Source organism: Oncorhynchus gorbuscha, linkage group LG04 (genome assembly GCF_021184085.1).
Source record: "Oncorhynchus gorbuscha isolate QuinsamMale2020 ecotype Even-year linkage group LG04, OgorEven_v1.0, whole genome shotgun sequence".
Classification (NCBI taxonomy): Eukaryota; Metazoa; Chordata; class Actinopteri; order Salmoniformes; family Salmonidae; genus Oncorhynchus; species Oncorhynchus gorbuscha.
This window is the reverse complement of record NC_060176.1, coordinates 65,589,137-65,604,643: the sequence shown is the minus strand read 5'-3', so window position 1 is coordinate 65,604,643 and position 15,507 is coordinate 65,589,137. Positions and strand designations below refer to the sequence as shown.

General features: G+C 44.2%; 1 protein-coding gene across 2 annotated transcripts in view; it reads right to left on the bottom strand.

Annotated features, from left to right (window-relative positions):
* Positions 1-15,507, bottom strand: part of LOC124034519 (major facilitator superfamily domain-containing protein 3-like) — a 33,045-nt gene that overhangs the window by 14,993 nt on the left and 2,545 nt on the right. For both annotated transcript variants that reach the window (XM_046347826.1, XM_046347827.1), the window contains 2 exons: positions 6,930-7,077; positions 56-156 (listed from right to left, as the gene is read on the bottom strand). In XM_046347826.1, the coding sequence (XP_046203782.1) occupies positions 56-156; positions 6,930-7,077 (249 nt within the window). The remainder of the gene's footprint in view (positions 1-55; positions 157-6,929; positions 7,078-15,507) is intronic.

Sequence of the window (15,507 nt, the reverse complement as noted above, 5' to 3'; positions counted from 1 at the left end):
TGGTCAATGCTGCCTAGTCAAGTTGTGGTCAGAGTGCGGTCTGGTCTTCTCTCACCTTTCATGAGCGGGGAAGGTTCCAGCACGGTCAGGAGGGAGCTCTGGAACACCATACTGACAGTCCGCATCACAAACACACGCCTCATCAGAGAGCCAATACTGTGGAGACACACAAGACAGACAACCAGTCACAAATTCCATTTGACACACACACAGGCAAAGAATACTGTGTCGTATGTGTATGCTAACAAAAACAAACACCATATTTCCTTCTACAGTAGCACACACACCCACACTCCAGGTTTCCATTAGGAAAATGTGCCACCGGACATTTGACTGGCAGCATTTTCATTTACTGGCCATTTGAGAATTTTTCTCCCCAATTTCGTGGTATCTAGTTGGTTTTTACAGTCTTGTCCCATCACTGCCACTTCCGTACGGACTCGCGAGTGGCGAAGGTCGAGAGCCGTGCATCTTCCGAAACACAACCCAGCCAAGCCACAATGCTTCTTGACACAATGCCCGCTTAACCCGGAAGCCAACCGGACCAATGTGTTGGAGGAAACACTGTACACCTGGCGACCGTGTCAGCGTGCATTGTGCCCGGCCCGCCACAGGAGTCACTAGTGCGCGAAGGGACAAGAACATCCCTGCCATGGGTCTCCCGGTCGCAGCCGACAGTGACAGAGCTTGGACTCGAACCCAGGATCTCTCGTGGCACAGCTAGCACTGTGATACCTGACATTTGAGAAATTTACCAGTCCCCTACGTATTTGGTGCGTAACATGATCAGGTCGTCCACCCACGGTATTCAGAATGACAGAAATCACATTTAAAATAAAGTAATTCATCTTAACAAATCATGAACCTCAAGGATGAAACGGTGTGGGTCCTTCTTGCCGAATTCCATTTAAAGATGTTAGAATAACTACCACATTTACTTTTTCTCAGCCAACAAGATGAGTAATGAACAACCAAACCACAAGCCCATATCAATCTACTAACCCCAATTTGTTAGTTTTTTAGGCACTGTACTCCAGCACTTTGAATTTGAAACGATACAATGTCTATGAAGTTAAAGTGTAGACTGTCAGCTTAATTCAAGTGTATTTTCATCCATATCAGGTGAACCGTTTAAAAATTAATGGTAAATAATGTAATCATTGCGTGCTAGGAATATGGGACTACTTTAATACTCATAAGTGAATTTATCCCAATACTTGTTGTCCCCTAAAATGAAGGGACTATGTACAAAAAGTGCTGTAATTTCTAAACGGTTCAAGGTAGCAGGTAGCACTGAAGCCTACCTGCCATTATAGGCACTTAGAATGGCGAATGGGAAGTGCACTTCCAATACCAGTTGAGAAATAAAAATAGTAGCTCTTTTTTTATCATGCTATCAAAATGGTTTTTAACACAAGATTTCAGTTAGAATTGTTGCGCAATGATTGGGCTTATAAAAGCACATTTCCCTCCAGCAGCACCAGGAGCTGAAGCAGCAGGTCTCGTGCTGTCAAAGATGTTCAGCTTAAACTAGGCTCTGTACGCTAGGCTCTGTACGCTAGGCTCTGTACGCTAGGCTCTGTACGCTAGGCACCGTACGCTAGGCTCCGTACGCTAGGCACCGTACACTAGGCTCCGTACGCTAGGCTCCGTACGCTAGGCTCCGTACGCTAGGCTCCGTACGCTAGGCTCCGTACGCTAGGCTCTGTATGCTAGGCTCTGTATGCTAGGCTCTGTATGCTGTGCATGTGTGATAAATAAGAATCATAACGACTAACAAAAATATAGACATGCCAATTTAATTCCACAAAATTATGGAAATTAACCCATAGACCAATAAGCATGACTGGTCAAATGTATTTACATCAACTGGCATTTCCATCAATGGAAATTGATGGATTATGCTAAAAGGCATAATCTTGCTATGGGATTTTTTTCCCTCTCCCAGACAATTGGCCGGTACAAATTTTATTTATCAGATAAAAAAATATTTATTGGCCATAAGCCGGCTATTACCGGCTAACGGAAACCATGATACGCACACACACACCCCCGACATGTCCCCAGACGCTAATTGATTCCTTGTTAGTCTAAGAGCTGTGCCTCCCGATAGGCATGGCTCATGGGGTAATCAATAACCCAAGGAGCTCCCCACTTCTCACCCCCTTAGAGCATTGTGTTGTGTATGTGTGTGTGTGTGTGTGTGTGTCTTCCAGGGATTACCACTGTGCCAATCAGTCCCCAAAGGATCCTGTCTATCAGACGAACCAGACACGTGTCACTGTCTGGTATCTGACATCTATACCATCTGACAAGGACATTACCACATGGACATTACCTTTACCACTATACTTATATCTGATACCAAATAGTACCTGTCCATTCTGTCAGTCTTTACGTCTACAGGCTCTACAACACCTCTCTCATTTCTCCTTCTTTACCCTTTCCAACAGAAAACCAATCTGCTATCATACACATGCTAAAGACATTGTTTCCCTCACTTTTTATTCTCTCCTTCTCAATGACACTCTTTCAAATCTGTCTCTTTCAAATCTGTCTCTCTGAGGAGTTGCAGTAGTGATGGGGTGAGAGGAGAACCTGCCTCGCTACTGACACCTCACACGGGCTGGTCTGCGATACCATATAGGCTCTTGGGGATCTGTGTGAGGCGGTCAGTCTCTGGCCACTCAGACGTTTCTGATGGGGCCCAGGAGAAACGTTCAAATTTGATTTGAGAGCATTGAGATGGCTTGGTGGATTGGCTTTGTGTAGTGTGTGTATGTGTGCTTGCGTGTTGGGAGGTGGGGGAGAGTGGTGGTGAGTCATTCTGTGGGAATCTGGACTGGGTGTACAGTGTCAGGTGAACGCAACTCTGTGTGTGAAAATGTGACAATTCTGCCCGTGTCCTAATGAAGATCAAAACTATGAATTAACACATATGGAATCATGTAGTCACCAAAAAAGGTGTTAAACAAATCTAAATATGTTTTATCTTTGAGATTCTTCAAATAGCCACCCCTGGCCTTGATGACAGCTTTGCACACTCTCGGCATTCTCACAACCAGCTTCATGAGGTAGTCACCTGGAATGCATTTCAATTATCAGGTGTGCCTTCTCAAAAAGTTAGACAGTTAGAAAGAGTAGAAGTACCCCAAAAATTTGACAGCGCTTTTGTGAAAGAGATTCCAAACAACATTGTTTTTGGTCATATTTCTTCATGGGTAGTGTGACAAATATCTGGGAGCCAGCATCAGAGACCATATGGTGATGTAATTAAAACAGGACAGACCACAGACTTCTGCAGACGTTTTATAGAAAGACAAGAAATTGGTATTCTCTTCATATAGGGCCTATTTCAGCTCGATGCTAATGCTTATCATTAACCAATCTAGCATTGTGAGTGCTAGCAATGAACAAGGTGATGTACACTACATGACCAAAAGTATGTGAACACCGGCACTTCGAACATCTCATTCCAAAATCATGACCATTAATATGGAGTTGGTCCCCCTTTGCTGCTATAACAGGGAAGGCTTTTCACTAGATGTTAGAACATTGCTGTGGGAACATGTTTCTATTCAGCCACAAGATAATTAGTGAGGTCGGGCACTGATGTTGGGCGATTAGGTCTGGCTCGCAGTCGGCATTCCAATTCATCCCAAAGGTGTTTGATGGGGTTGAGATCAGCGCTCTGTGCAGGCCAGTCAAATTCTTCAACACCGATCTTGACAAACCATTTTTCTTTGTGCATGAGGGCATTGTCATGCTGAAACAAGAAAGGGCCTTCCCCAAACTGTTGCCACAAAATTCGAAGGACAGAATCATCTAGAATGTCATTGTATGCTGTAGCGTTAAGATTTGTCTTCACTGGAACCAAGGGGCCTAGCACAAACCATGAAAAACGGCCCCAGACCATTATGCCTCCTCCACCAATCTTTACAGCTGGCATTATGCATTGGTGTAGGTAGCGTTCTCCTGGCATCCGGCAAACCCAGACTCGTCCTTCGGACTGCCAGATGGTGAAGAGTGATTCATCATTCCAGAAAACGCTTTTCAACTGCTCCAGAGTCCAATGAATGCAAGCTTTACACCACTACAGCCGACGCTTGGCATTGTGTGTGGTGATCTTCGGCTCGTGTGTGGCTGATAGGCCATGGAAACCCATTTCCTGAAGCTCCCAACTAACAGTTCTTGTGCTGACGTTGCTTCCAGAGTCATTTTGAAACTCGGTAGTGAGCGTTGCAACCGTAGTGAGCATTGCAACCGGGGACAGATGATTTGTATGTGTCACACGCTTCAGAACTCGGTGGTCCCATTCATGAGCTTGTGTGGCCTACCACTTCGCGGCTGAGCCGTTGTTGCTCCTAGATGTTTCCACTTCACAATAACAGCACTTATAGTTGTCCTGGCAGCTCTAGCAGGGCAGAAATTTGATGAACTGACTTGTTGGAAAGGAAGCGGGGGCAGCAGGGTAGCCTAGTGGTTAGAGCATTGGACTAGTAACCGGAAGGTTGTAAGTTCAAATCCCCAAGCTGACAAGGTACAAAATCTGCCGTTCTGCCCCTAAACAGGCAGTTAACCCACTGTTCCTAGGCCGTCATTGAAAATAAGAATTTGTTCTTAACTGACTTGCCTAGTAAAATAAAGGTAAAAAAAAAAAAAAAAGCATCCTATGAAGGTGCAACGTTGGAAATCTTCAGTAAGGCCAATCTACTGTCTATGGAGATTGAATGGCTGTGTGCTCAATTGTATACACCTGTCAGTAACAGGTGTGGCTGAAATAGCCAAATCCAATCATTTGAAGGGGTGTCCACATACTTTTGTATATATAATGTATGTCTCATGCCAATGCCCAGTGTGGGAAAATACATACGTATTGTTGTTATTTATAGATTGCATTACATCACATGTATTGTTTTATGCATTGGAGGTTGAGTTAGGGTAGTGTATGTGCTGTAATGGCAGTTGGAGAAAATGTAAGGTTAACTAGCAATTGAAAGGAGAACTGTAATCTCTAGAGCTGAGGCATCCCTGCTTTGTTGTGCAGCTGCTGCCTTTCCAAATGTATGTTCTACTAACGTTTGCTAGGAACTTCAATATTATTCTTAGAAAATAAGATGACGTCAAGGAGAGTCTATAGGAGTGACATTTTTCATGAGCAAATGGTGCTGCTGCAGATTATAATGACTTTTAGGCTAAAGTCTGATCTGTGATCTCTCTTAAAAATAACACATTTAGTTCACTTCATGTTAAGTCAATAGAAATAGTTGATTATTGGTGAATGCTTTGAATTATCAGCTGTAGAACACAGAAGACCTAGTGTTGCTGCTGGGGCCTGTCTCCAGCAGCAACATCACTGGAGGCTACAAAGCATTTCCCCGTGCTGTTCTCCTACAACACACAGTGGGCTATAGACACGCACACACACACACACACACACACACACACACACACACACACACACACACACACACACACACACACACACACACACACACACACACACACACACACACACACACACACACACACACACACACACACACACACACACACACGAGATGAGGGGAGGTGATGGGGTGAAGTGATATCTGTGCCACAGAAAGGGACGCTAAAATGGGCACAGTGTTGCTTCTGAACGCTAACAGGAGAGTGCTGCCTCTCAACGCTAACAGGAGAGTGCTGCCTCTCAACGCTAACAGGAGAGTGCTGCCTCTCAACGCTAACAGGAGAGTGCTGCCTCTCAACGCTAACAGGAGAGTGCTGCCTCTCAACGCTAACAGGAGAGTGCTGCCTCTCAACGCTAACAGGAGAGTGCTGCCTCTCAACGCTAACAGGAGAGTGCTGCCTCTCAACGCTAACAGGAGAGTGCTGCCTCTGAACGCTAACAGGAGAGTGCTGCCTCTCAACGCTAACAGGAGAGTGCTGCCTCTCAACGCTAACAGGAGAGTGCTGCCTCTCAACGCTAACAGGAGAGTGCTGCTTCTGAACGCTAACAGGAGAGTGCTGCCTCTCAACGCTAACAGGAGAGTGCTGCCTCTCAACGCTAACAGGAGAGTGCTGCCTCTCAACGCTAACAGGAGAGTGTCACGTCTGAACGCTAACAGGAGTGTCACGTCTGAACGCTAACAGGAGTATTACGTCTGAACGCTAACAGGAGAGTGCTGCCTCTGAACGCTAACAGGAGAGTGCTGCCTCTCAACGCTAACAGGAGAGTGTCACGTCTGAACGCTAACAGGAGTGTCACGTCTGAACGCTAACAGGAGTATTACGTCTGAACGCTAACAGGAGAGTGCTGCCTCTGAACGCTAACAGGAGAGTGCTGCCTCTCAACGCTAACAGGAGAGTGCTGCCTCTCAACGCTAACAGGAGAGTGCTGCCTCTCAACGCTAACAGGAGAGTGCTGCCTCTGAACGCTAACAGGAGAGTGCTGCCTCTCAACGCTAACAGGAGAGTGCTGCCTCTGAACGCTAACAGGAGAGTGCTGCCTCTCAACGCTAACAGGAGAGTGCTGCTTCTGAACGCTAACAGGAGAGTGCTGCCTCTCAACGCTAACAGGAGAGTGCTGCCTCTCAACGCTAACAGGAGAGTGTCACGTCTGAACGCTAACAGGAGTGTCACGTCTGAACGCTAACAGGAGTATTACGTCTGAACGCTAACAGGAGAGTGCTGCCTCTGAACGCTAACAGGAGAGTGCTGCCTCTCAACGCTTACAGGAGAGTGCTGCCTCTCAACGCTAACAGGAGAGTGCTGCCTCTCAACGCTAACAGGAGAGAACTGCCTCTCAACGCTAACAGGAGAGTGCTGCCTCTCAACGCTAACAGGAGAGTGCTGCCTCTCAACGCTAACAGGAGAGTGCTGCCTCTCAACGCTAACAGGAGAGTGCTGCCTCTGAACGCTAACAGGAGAGTGCTGCCTCTGAACGCTACCTGAACTGGGAGAGCAGCAGGCCACCGAGGGAGGAGCCACAGATTGAGAAGCACATGGCGATCATGCCGTTCCAGAACCCCAACTCCCGGGCTGTCATGTGATGGTCCAAAAGGAAGAGAGGGAACATGGTCACCGCACCCTGCTCACCTGTGGATAGAGACAGAGAGATAGGACAAACCAGTTGGAGTTCAGGTTAGACAAGAGAGAGTTAGACTCTAAACACAAATCTGTTCATCTGTAGTTTTAGTCATCTTATCTACAACATAGCCAAGAGTCAACTACGATGGATTAGCAACAATCCACCTTCCTGTGACAGAGCTAGTTAAAGGAAAACAGGAAGAAGAAAACAATAGTGGATGTCTTCACTGTGTATGACAACTCCAACTTTCTTAAACACTGTGACAGTGCACAAAGCAGTTACCTTTCATAGACTGGACAATGTTATATTGGTGCTTTCTTAATCTAACAACATACACTATTCCTAGATAGTATCAATAATAAAACGATGAATATCCTGCGTCATTTTTCAAAAGGGCCTAATGTAAAACTTCCTCAGATAACACAAGCCTCAGTCACAGAGCTTTCTGGTGAAATAAAAGTTTGTCAGTGAGACAATAGTGCCTCTGTCGCTGTGTGGTTTCGAAGGCGGGACAATTTTCTGCCCGAACGACGCTGTAAAATATTCAGCGCTGCCGCCATTATTAATGGAGAGTGACTTCACAAAGACAGGGAGACGGAGTGCTGAGTGACAGCTCAGAGACTGCTGTCAAAGAGACGACACACTCACACACCACACACTTGGCCAGAAGAAAAACAACAATAGAGAGAGAATCTTTCACATGAAATGGAGAAGGATATCAAAAGGAGATCTTAAAGAAGACGCTCAAAACCTCCTGGCACACGGGAACGCTACGACAACGCACAAGGGAACGCCACGACAACGCACACGTTATGCCAGCGCTATGTGACAGCCAAGCTGAATGTATGGCAGGAGAATGAGAGGGATAAACAGAGGCTGCTGTGATGGCATATTCATTCAGCGTCTATATTCTATATTCCAAGGCAGCACGAACATAAACAGCTATCAGCTACTGTATTGCTCACTACTTCCCACCATCACCGGTTGAAACCTGGGGAACTTTTTATCATCCAACAGGGTAGATAGTTTGAGGCAAGACATTACTTAAATGGACAATCTGCCATTGCTACATCCATTTGTTTTACTTTGAAATGATTGATATACACCGATTGATTCTTGAAGAATATATACTGAGTGTATAAAACATGAGGAACACAAACCTAATATGGAGTTGCACCCCATTTTGCCCTCAGAACAGCCTCAGTCCGTCAGGGAATGGACTCTACAAGGTGTCGAAAGCGTTTCACAGGGATGCTGGCCACAATTGTGTCAAGTTGGCTGAATGTCCTTTGCGTGGTTGACCATTCTTGATACACATGGGAAACTGTTGAGCGTGAAAAGCCCTCAAACCGGGGCGCCTGGCACCTATTTCCATTCTATTTCCATTCCCTGTTCAAAGACACTTAAATCTTTGTTTTTGCCTATTCAACCTCTGAATGGCACATATACACAATCCATGTCTCAAGGCTTAAAAAGCTTTTTTTAACCTGTCTCCTCCCCTTCATCTACACTGATTTGAAGTGGATTTAACAAGTGACATCAATAAGGGATCATAGCTTCACATGGATTCACCTGATCAGTCTGTCATGGAAAGGGCAGTTGTTCCTAATGTTTTGTACACTCAGTGTAGTTCAAATGCCTCATGAGCTTAGTTCAATTCTTTTACTCCATCAAAACCCCAAATATACATTTGTTTTACTCATTTGTTTGTAAACAGTGTAGGTCTTATTGTAAACAAACACTGCATCAAAATAGCCTAAAAATATGCTTCTAACTATAATTTTGATGTCATATTTAATTTTTACATTTTAGTCATTTAGCAAATGCTCTTATCCAGAGTGACTTACAGTTAACTTATCTTAAGATAGATATCTTAAGATAAGACAACCACAACCACATATCAGTTATAGTAAGTACATTTAAGTAAATTTTTCCTCAATAAAGGAGCTATCAGCAAAGTCAGAGTTAGTAAGGAAAGAAAAGTGTTAGTTCGCAAAATGCATTTTTATGCAGGGGGGGTGGTGCTCTGCAGTTCTAGCTTTAGGGGGAAGCCAGTTCCACCATCGGGTTGTGCAAGGAAAGAGAAGAGCTTGGACTGGGCTGAGCAGGAGCTGGAGACCAGAGGTGCTCGGGTTGGGGTGTAGGGTTTGAGCATAGCCTGAAGGTAGGGAGGGGCAGTTGGTCACTCGTGGGATGGTCATTCCTAGCTCTGTCTATGAATTTGAGAGTGGTTACATTCCTCCAACCCCATCCCTGAGATATTTACCAAAACACTGGATGGGGTAACACCTTTGTGGTTGTTTGAACAACAGATTGTTCTTTTAAAGCCTTTATTTTTATTTTTTTATTTCACCTTTATTTAACCAGGTAGGCAAGTTGAGAACAAGTTCTCATTTACAATTGCGACCTGGCCAAGATAAAGCAAAGCAGTTCGACAGATACAGCGACACAGAGTTAGACATGGAGTAAAACAAACATACAGTCAATAATACAGTATAAACAAGTCTATATACAATGTGAGCAAATTAGGTGAGAAGGGAGGTAAAGGCAAAAAAGGCCATGGTGGCAAAGTAAATACAATATAGCAAGTAAAACACTGGAATGGTAGTTTTGCAATGGAAGAATGTGCAAAGTAGAAATAAAAATAATGGGGTGCAAAGGAGCAAAATAAATAAATAAATAAATAAAATACAGTTGGGAAAGAGGTAGTTGTTTGGGCTAAATTATAGGTGGGCTATGTACAGGTGCAGTAATCTGTAAGATGCTCTGACAGTTGGTGCTTAAAGCTAGTGAGGGAGATAAGTGTTTCCAGTTTCAGAGATTTTTGTAGTTTGTTCCAGTCATTGGCAGCAGAGAACTGGAAGGAGAGGCGGCCAAAGAAAGAATTGGTTTTGGGGGTGACTAGAGAGATATACCTGCTGGAGCGCGTGCTACAGGTGGGAGATGCTATGGTGACCAGCGAGCTGAGATAAGGGGGACTTTACCTAGCAGGGTCTTGTAGATGACATGGAGCCAGTCGGTTTGGCAACGAGTATGAAGCGAGGGCCAGCCAACGATTGCGTACAGGTCGCAATGGTGGGTAGTATATGGGGCTTTGGTGACAAAACGGATTGCACTGTGATAGACTGCATCCAATTTGTTGAGTAGGGTATTGGAGGCTATTTTGTAAATGACATCGCCAAAGTCGAGGATTGGTAGGATGGTCAGTTTTACAAGGGTATGTTTGGCAGCATGAGTGAAGGATGCTTTGTTGCGAAATAGGAAGCCAATTCTAGATTTAACTTTGGATTGGAGATGTTTGATTATGGGTCTGGAAGGAGAGTTTACAGTCTAACCAGACACCTAAGTATTTGTAGTTGTCCACGTATTCTAAGTCAGAGCCGTCCAGAGTAGTGATGTTGGACAGGCGGGTAGGTGCAGGTAGCGATCGGTTGAAGAGCATGCATTTAGTTTTACTTGTATTTAAGAGCAATTGGAGGCCACGGAAGGAGAGTTGTATGGCACTGAAGCTTGCCTGGAGGGTTGTTAACAGTGTCCAAAGAAGGGCCGGTATACAGAATGGTGTCATCTGCGTAGAGGTGGATCAGGGACTCACCAGCAGCAAGAGCGACCTCATTGATGTATACAGAGAAGAGAGTCGGTCCAAGAATTGAACCCTGTGGCACCCCCATAGAGACTGCCAGAGGTCCGGACAGCAGACCCTCCGATTTTACACACTGAACTCTATCAGAGAAGTAGTTGGTAAACCAGGCGAGGCAATCATTTGAGAAACCAAGGCTGTCGAGTCTGCCGATGAGGATGTGGTGGTTGACAGAATCAAAAGCCTTGGCCAGATCAATGAATACGGCTGCACAGTAATGTTTCTTATCGATGGTGGTTAAGATATCGTTTAGGACCTTGAGCGTGGCTGAGGTGCACCCATGACCAGCTCTGAAACCAGATTGCATAGCAGAGAAGGTATGGTGAGATTCGAAATGGTCGGTAATCTGTTTGTTGACTTGGCTTTCGAAGAGCTTAGAAAGGCATGGTAGGATAGATATAGGTCTGTAGCAGTTTGGGTCAAGAGTGTCCCCCCCTTTGAAGAGGGGGATGACCGCAGCTGACGTTATGATGTCTAATAAACCGCAGGCTACTGTTGCACATGGAAACCATGTGTTTGATGTATTTGATACCAATCCACTCATTCCACTCCAGCCATTACCACGAGCCCTGTCCTCTCCAATTAAGGTGCCACCAACCTCCTATGCTTGATTCTTTACCAGTGTTTCTGTGTCTCTACAGCATTCAGTGCTCCCACTGCTTCAAACTCATTATTTCTTTAAAAGGGGAGTGCAGACAAACACAACAGGGCTGATTATTCAATTCTATAAATATTCGCAAAGCAACAATTGTCCATTTCATTTGGGATTTCATTAGGCATCCACAAAGAAGAAACTAGTAGAGAGGGGAGTATGGGAGAAAGATAGAGACAGAGAGTGGGAGAGAGACAGAGGGGGATAAAGACACAGAGAGAGAGAGAGAATGACAGAGAGACAGATAGAGAGAGAATGACAGAGAGACAGATAGAGGGAGAATGACAGAGAAACAGATAGAGGGAGAATGACAGAGAAACAGATAGAGGGAGAATGACAGAGAGACAGAGAGAGAATGACAGAGAAACAGATAGAGGGAGAATGACAGAGAAACAGAGAGGGAGAATGACAGAGAAACAGATAGAGGGAGAATGACAGAGAAACAGATAGAGGGAGAATGACAGAGAAACAGATAGAGAGAATGACAGAGCGACAGATAGAGGGAGAATGACAGAGAAACAGATAGAGGGAGAATGACAGAGAAACAGATAGAGGGAGAATGACAGAGAGACAGATAGAGGGAGAATGACAGAGAGACAGATAGAGGGAGAATGACAGAGAGACAGATAGAGGGAGAATGACAGAGAGACAGATAGAGAGATAGAGTGACAGAGAGACAGATAGAGAGAGACAGATAGAGAGATAGAGAGAGACAGATAGAGAGAGAGAGAGAGAGAGAGAGAGAGAGAGACAGAGACAGAGACAGAGAGAGAGAGAGAGAGAGAGAGAGAGAGAGAGAGAGAGATCCTAACATTCCATGTAGGACTGGGCGATATGGCCAAAATAACATATCACAATATATTTCTCATTCTTTTGACTGCATGGCAGTGTTTGACGGTATTCTATGTTTCTGAATAATACAAGCTAGAAATATGTTTTATGAGTAGTGTATAACCCTAGGAAAGCAACAGATTCATTCTAATTGGTTTAATGGTCTTTCTCCTTCCTGATTGCTTATTACTCAACCAAACTAAGACAAATCTGACTTTTCATTTATTTAGCACTGTATCAACATATCGTTATAGATGGTTTTATAAAAATCCATACCGGTATACCTTGAAATATGATATATCACCCTGCCCTAACTACACGTTACCAGTGTATTTTTTATTTTTATTTTACCTTTATTTAACCAGGCAAGTCAGTTAAGAACATATTCTTATTTTCAATGACGGCCTGGGAACAGTGGGTTAAGTGCCTGTTCAGGAGCAGAACGACAGATTTGTACCTTGTCAGCTCGGAGGTTTGAACTCGCAATCTTCCGGTTACTAGTCCAACGCTCTAACCACTAGGCTACGCTGCCGCCGTATTGACCAATGATTGATACCTATGCTGTTGACAATGTAAACAAACACTGACTATGCAATCTAGGGGAACAGAGTTATGGACAACCAAACAGGGTCACTTGTTGGTTTGGCTCCTGTATTGAAAAAGTCCTGTTATATCGTCCCAATACTGTCCTCTCTCTTTAGGCCTCTTTGCCATTATCCATCGCTCTCTGTCTCCCTCTGGGCACCATGTGGTGGTTCTTCATTAATTCATCCCCCCTTCAGCCTCCCTACCGTCCTCCTTTCTCCCGCTGGAAAATTAACCCCACCCCCCCCACACCGCTCTCTCCCCCCACTTCCCAGGCCCCCTCTCTCTCACGCATTCTCTGCCATCCTCTCTCCCATGTCTCACAGTCTATCCAGTATGGCTGTGCATGGCAGAGGTTGGCGGTTTCCCATAGCAGGAAATAATCCTGAAACAACAGGACATTTAAATTATTGCGTGGATTATAATTAATGGACATTTTTGTAGGGGTTGATACATTTTGTTGTTAGTGCAAATCAAGTCTGACATTTTAAAGTGGAAATTACCTGCAACAACAGGATGATCAAATTAAGATCTTACATCTGTAGACGTTGGCCCCAAGTTAACCACTGACTGATACAGGGTCAGTTTTTCTCTTTTCTCTGTTTGATTAGTGGTTAAGGTTATTATTGTAGGGAAGATTATTCTGATCCTAGATCAGTGGGTACTAAACCCAATAAGAGCAGCGCTATCACTTTCCCATCTACCAATACTAGCCCATCCCTCCATCAGTGTTCCCCGGACTACAATACACAGGTTCATTCTCCTTCTATCCCTTTTGCCCCCGACTCTCTCTCTGGGATTCTGCCCAGACAGCAAGTCCCATGTCCGCGACCTCAAATGACACAGGGGTCATCCAAACGGCTCCCTCTCATTGGTTGTGCGGTTCTACACAGAGCAAACTCGCTGTGTTCATTAAGAGTAAGTGGGAGAGGGGTCTGAGATGAGTGTGTTTGTGTGTTGGGGGAGGGGTGGTTTAAGGCAGACCTTTCACTTAAAATCTCACACACAAACAGTCTCACATTCACGCGGATTGTTGAGTTTCACCCGACAGTTGCACACAAACAGTCTGACCTTTTTATTCTGAAATAAAGAGCGGACAACTAAGCCGTTTTTTTGTAAATGCTGATTATATTAGATGTGATTATTATGTTAATATTGATAACATCATGAGGATGAGGATGGTAACGATAATGGCAATGATGAAAATGATTGCTATGGAGAGGGTGACAGTGGTGATGATGACAATACTGGTGAACCCCTCAAGCGAACTGTCTTACTCTCCTGTCTAGTGTCTGCCTGGGATCATCCAATTACTGTGCCACCCCTAACACACTCTCTCTCAAACACACACAAACACATACAGGAAAAACAATGGCACACACATTCACATGTATGCAAATGTATACAGACCATGTTTTCCCAACACCCAAACAAACACACACACTAGTGTGACGCTGCGTCTTCCATTTCAATTTCCATGAAAAAAACACCAGACATACAGACACACTAATCCTTACATAATCCTCCTGCTGCCAGACACCAAACTCTGTTCCTACCAATTCTCGCTCACACACACATACATACACACGCTGCTTAACACCAAACTCTGTTCCTACCAATTCTCACACACACACACACACACACACACACACACACACACACACACACACACACACACACACACACACACACACACACACACACACACACACACACACACACACACACACACACACACACACACACACACACACACACACACGCTGCTTAACACCAAACTGTGTTCATCATAGAACGTTTTCTCTTGCAAATATAAACTTGGAGACAAATACATTTTTTAAAGGACAACATTCCTAACATCTCACTAGCCCTAATATATTGCTGTTACTTTGTACATAAATGCTATTCACAGAGTTCAAAATGTCATATTTTCTAAAAAATGGAACGTTAAGTAGGTTCTGGACTCATTACCAAGTCCCTGGGAATAACATACTAATTCCCTTTATTCATCAACAGACTAGATGATCAGTCTAGATCAGGGTCATCGTTAGTTACCCCAGACACAAATTATATATTAAACCTAACCTTAACCATACTGCTAACTTTATGCCTAACCTTAAATTAAGACCAAAAAGTACATTTTTACAATATAGCCCTTTTTTTTACTTTGTGGCTGTAGTAAATAGTTCAGGGCAACAGTGGTAAGAAATGAGACCACAGCTGAATGGAGAAAATATGATTCTGTCTTGCTTACTGTCTTGTTTACTTCATTTATACATTTTAGTCATTTTGCACACGGTATTATCCAGAGCGACTTACAGGGGCAATTAGGGTTAAGTACCTTGCTCAAGAGCACAAACAGATTTTATTTTTCACCTTGTCAGCTCAGATATTTGAACAAGCGACCGTCCGGTTACTGGCCCAACGCTCTTAACCGCTAGGCTACCTGCCACCCACTTCACAAATGAGGCTACAGGTCATCAGGCTTGTATTCAATAGGCACCAAATGGAATAAAACAGACTGAAACAGACAGGGACTATGAGAACTTGTCCAATAAGAAACTTTTTGTTTTTGTATTCCGTTGCAAAATGTTTTGCTATGTTTTGCATTAAATAATGTAGGACTACTATTGGAAGAAAACATGCTTTGGCTAAGTCATTTATGGAATAGTGGGTTTCTTATGTAGTAGCCTTGTAGTGGATCAGCTTTAGTGTACAGTAGATGAGAGT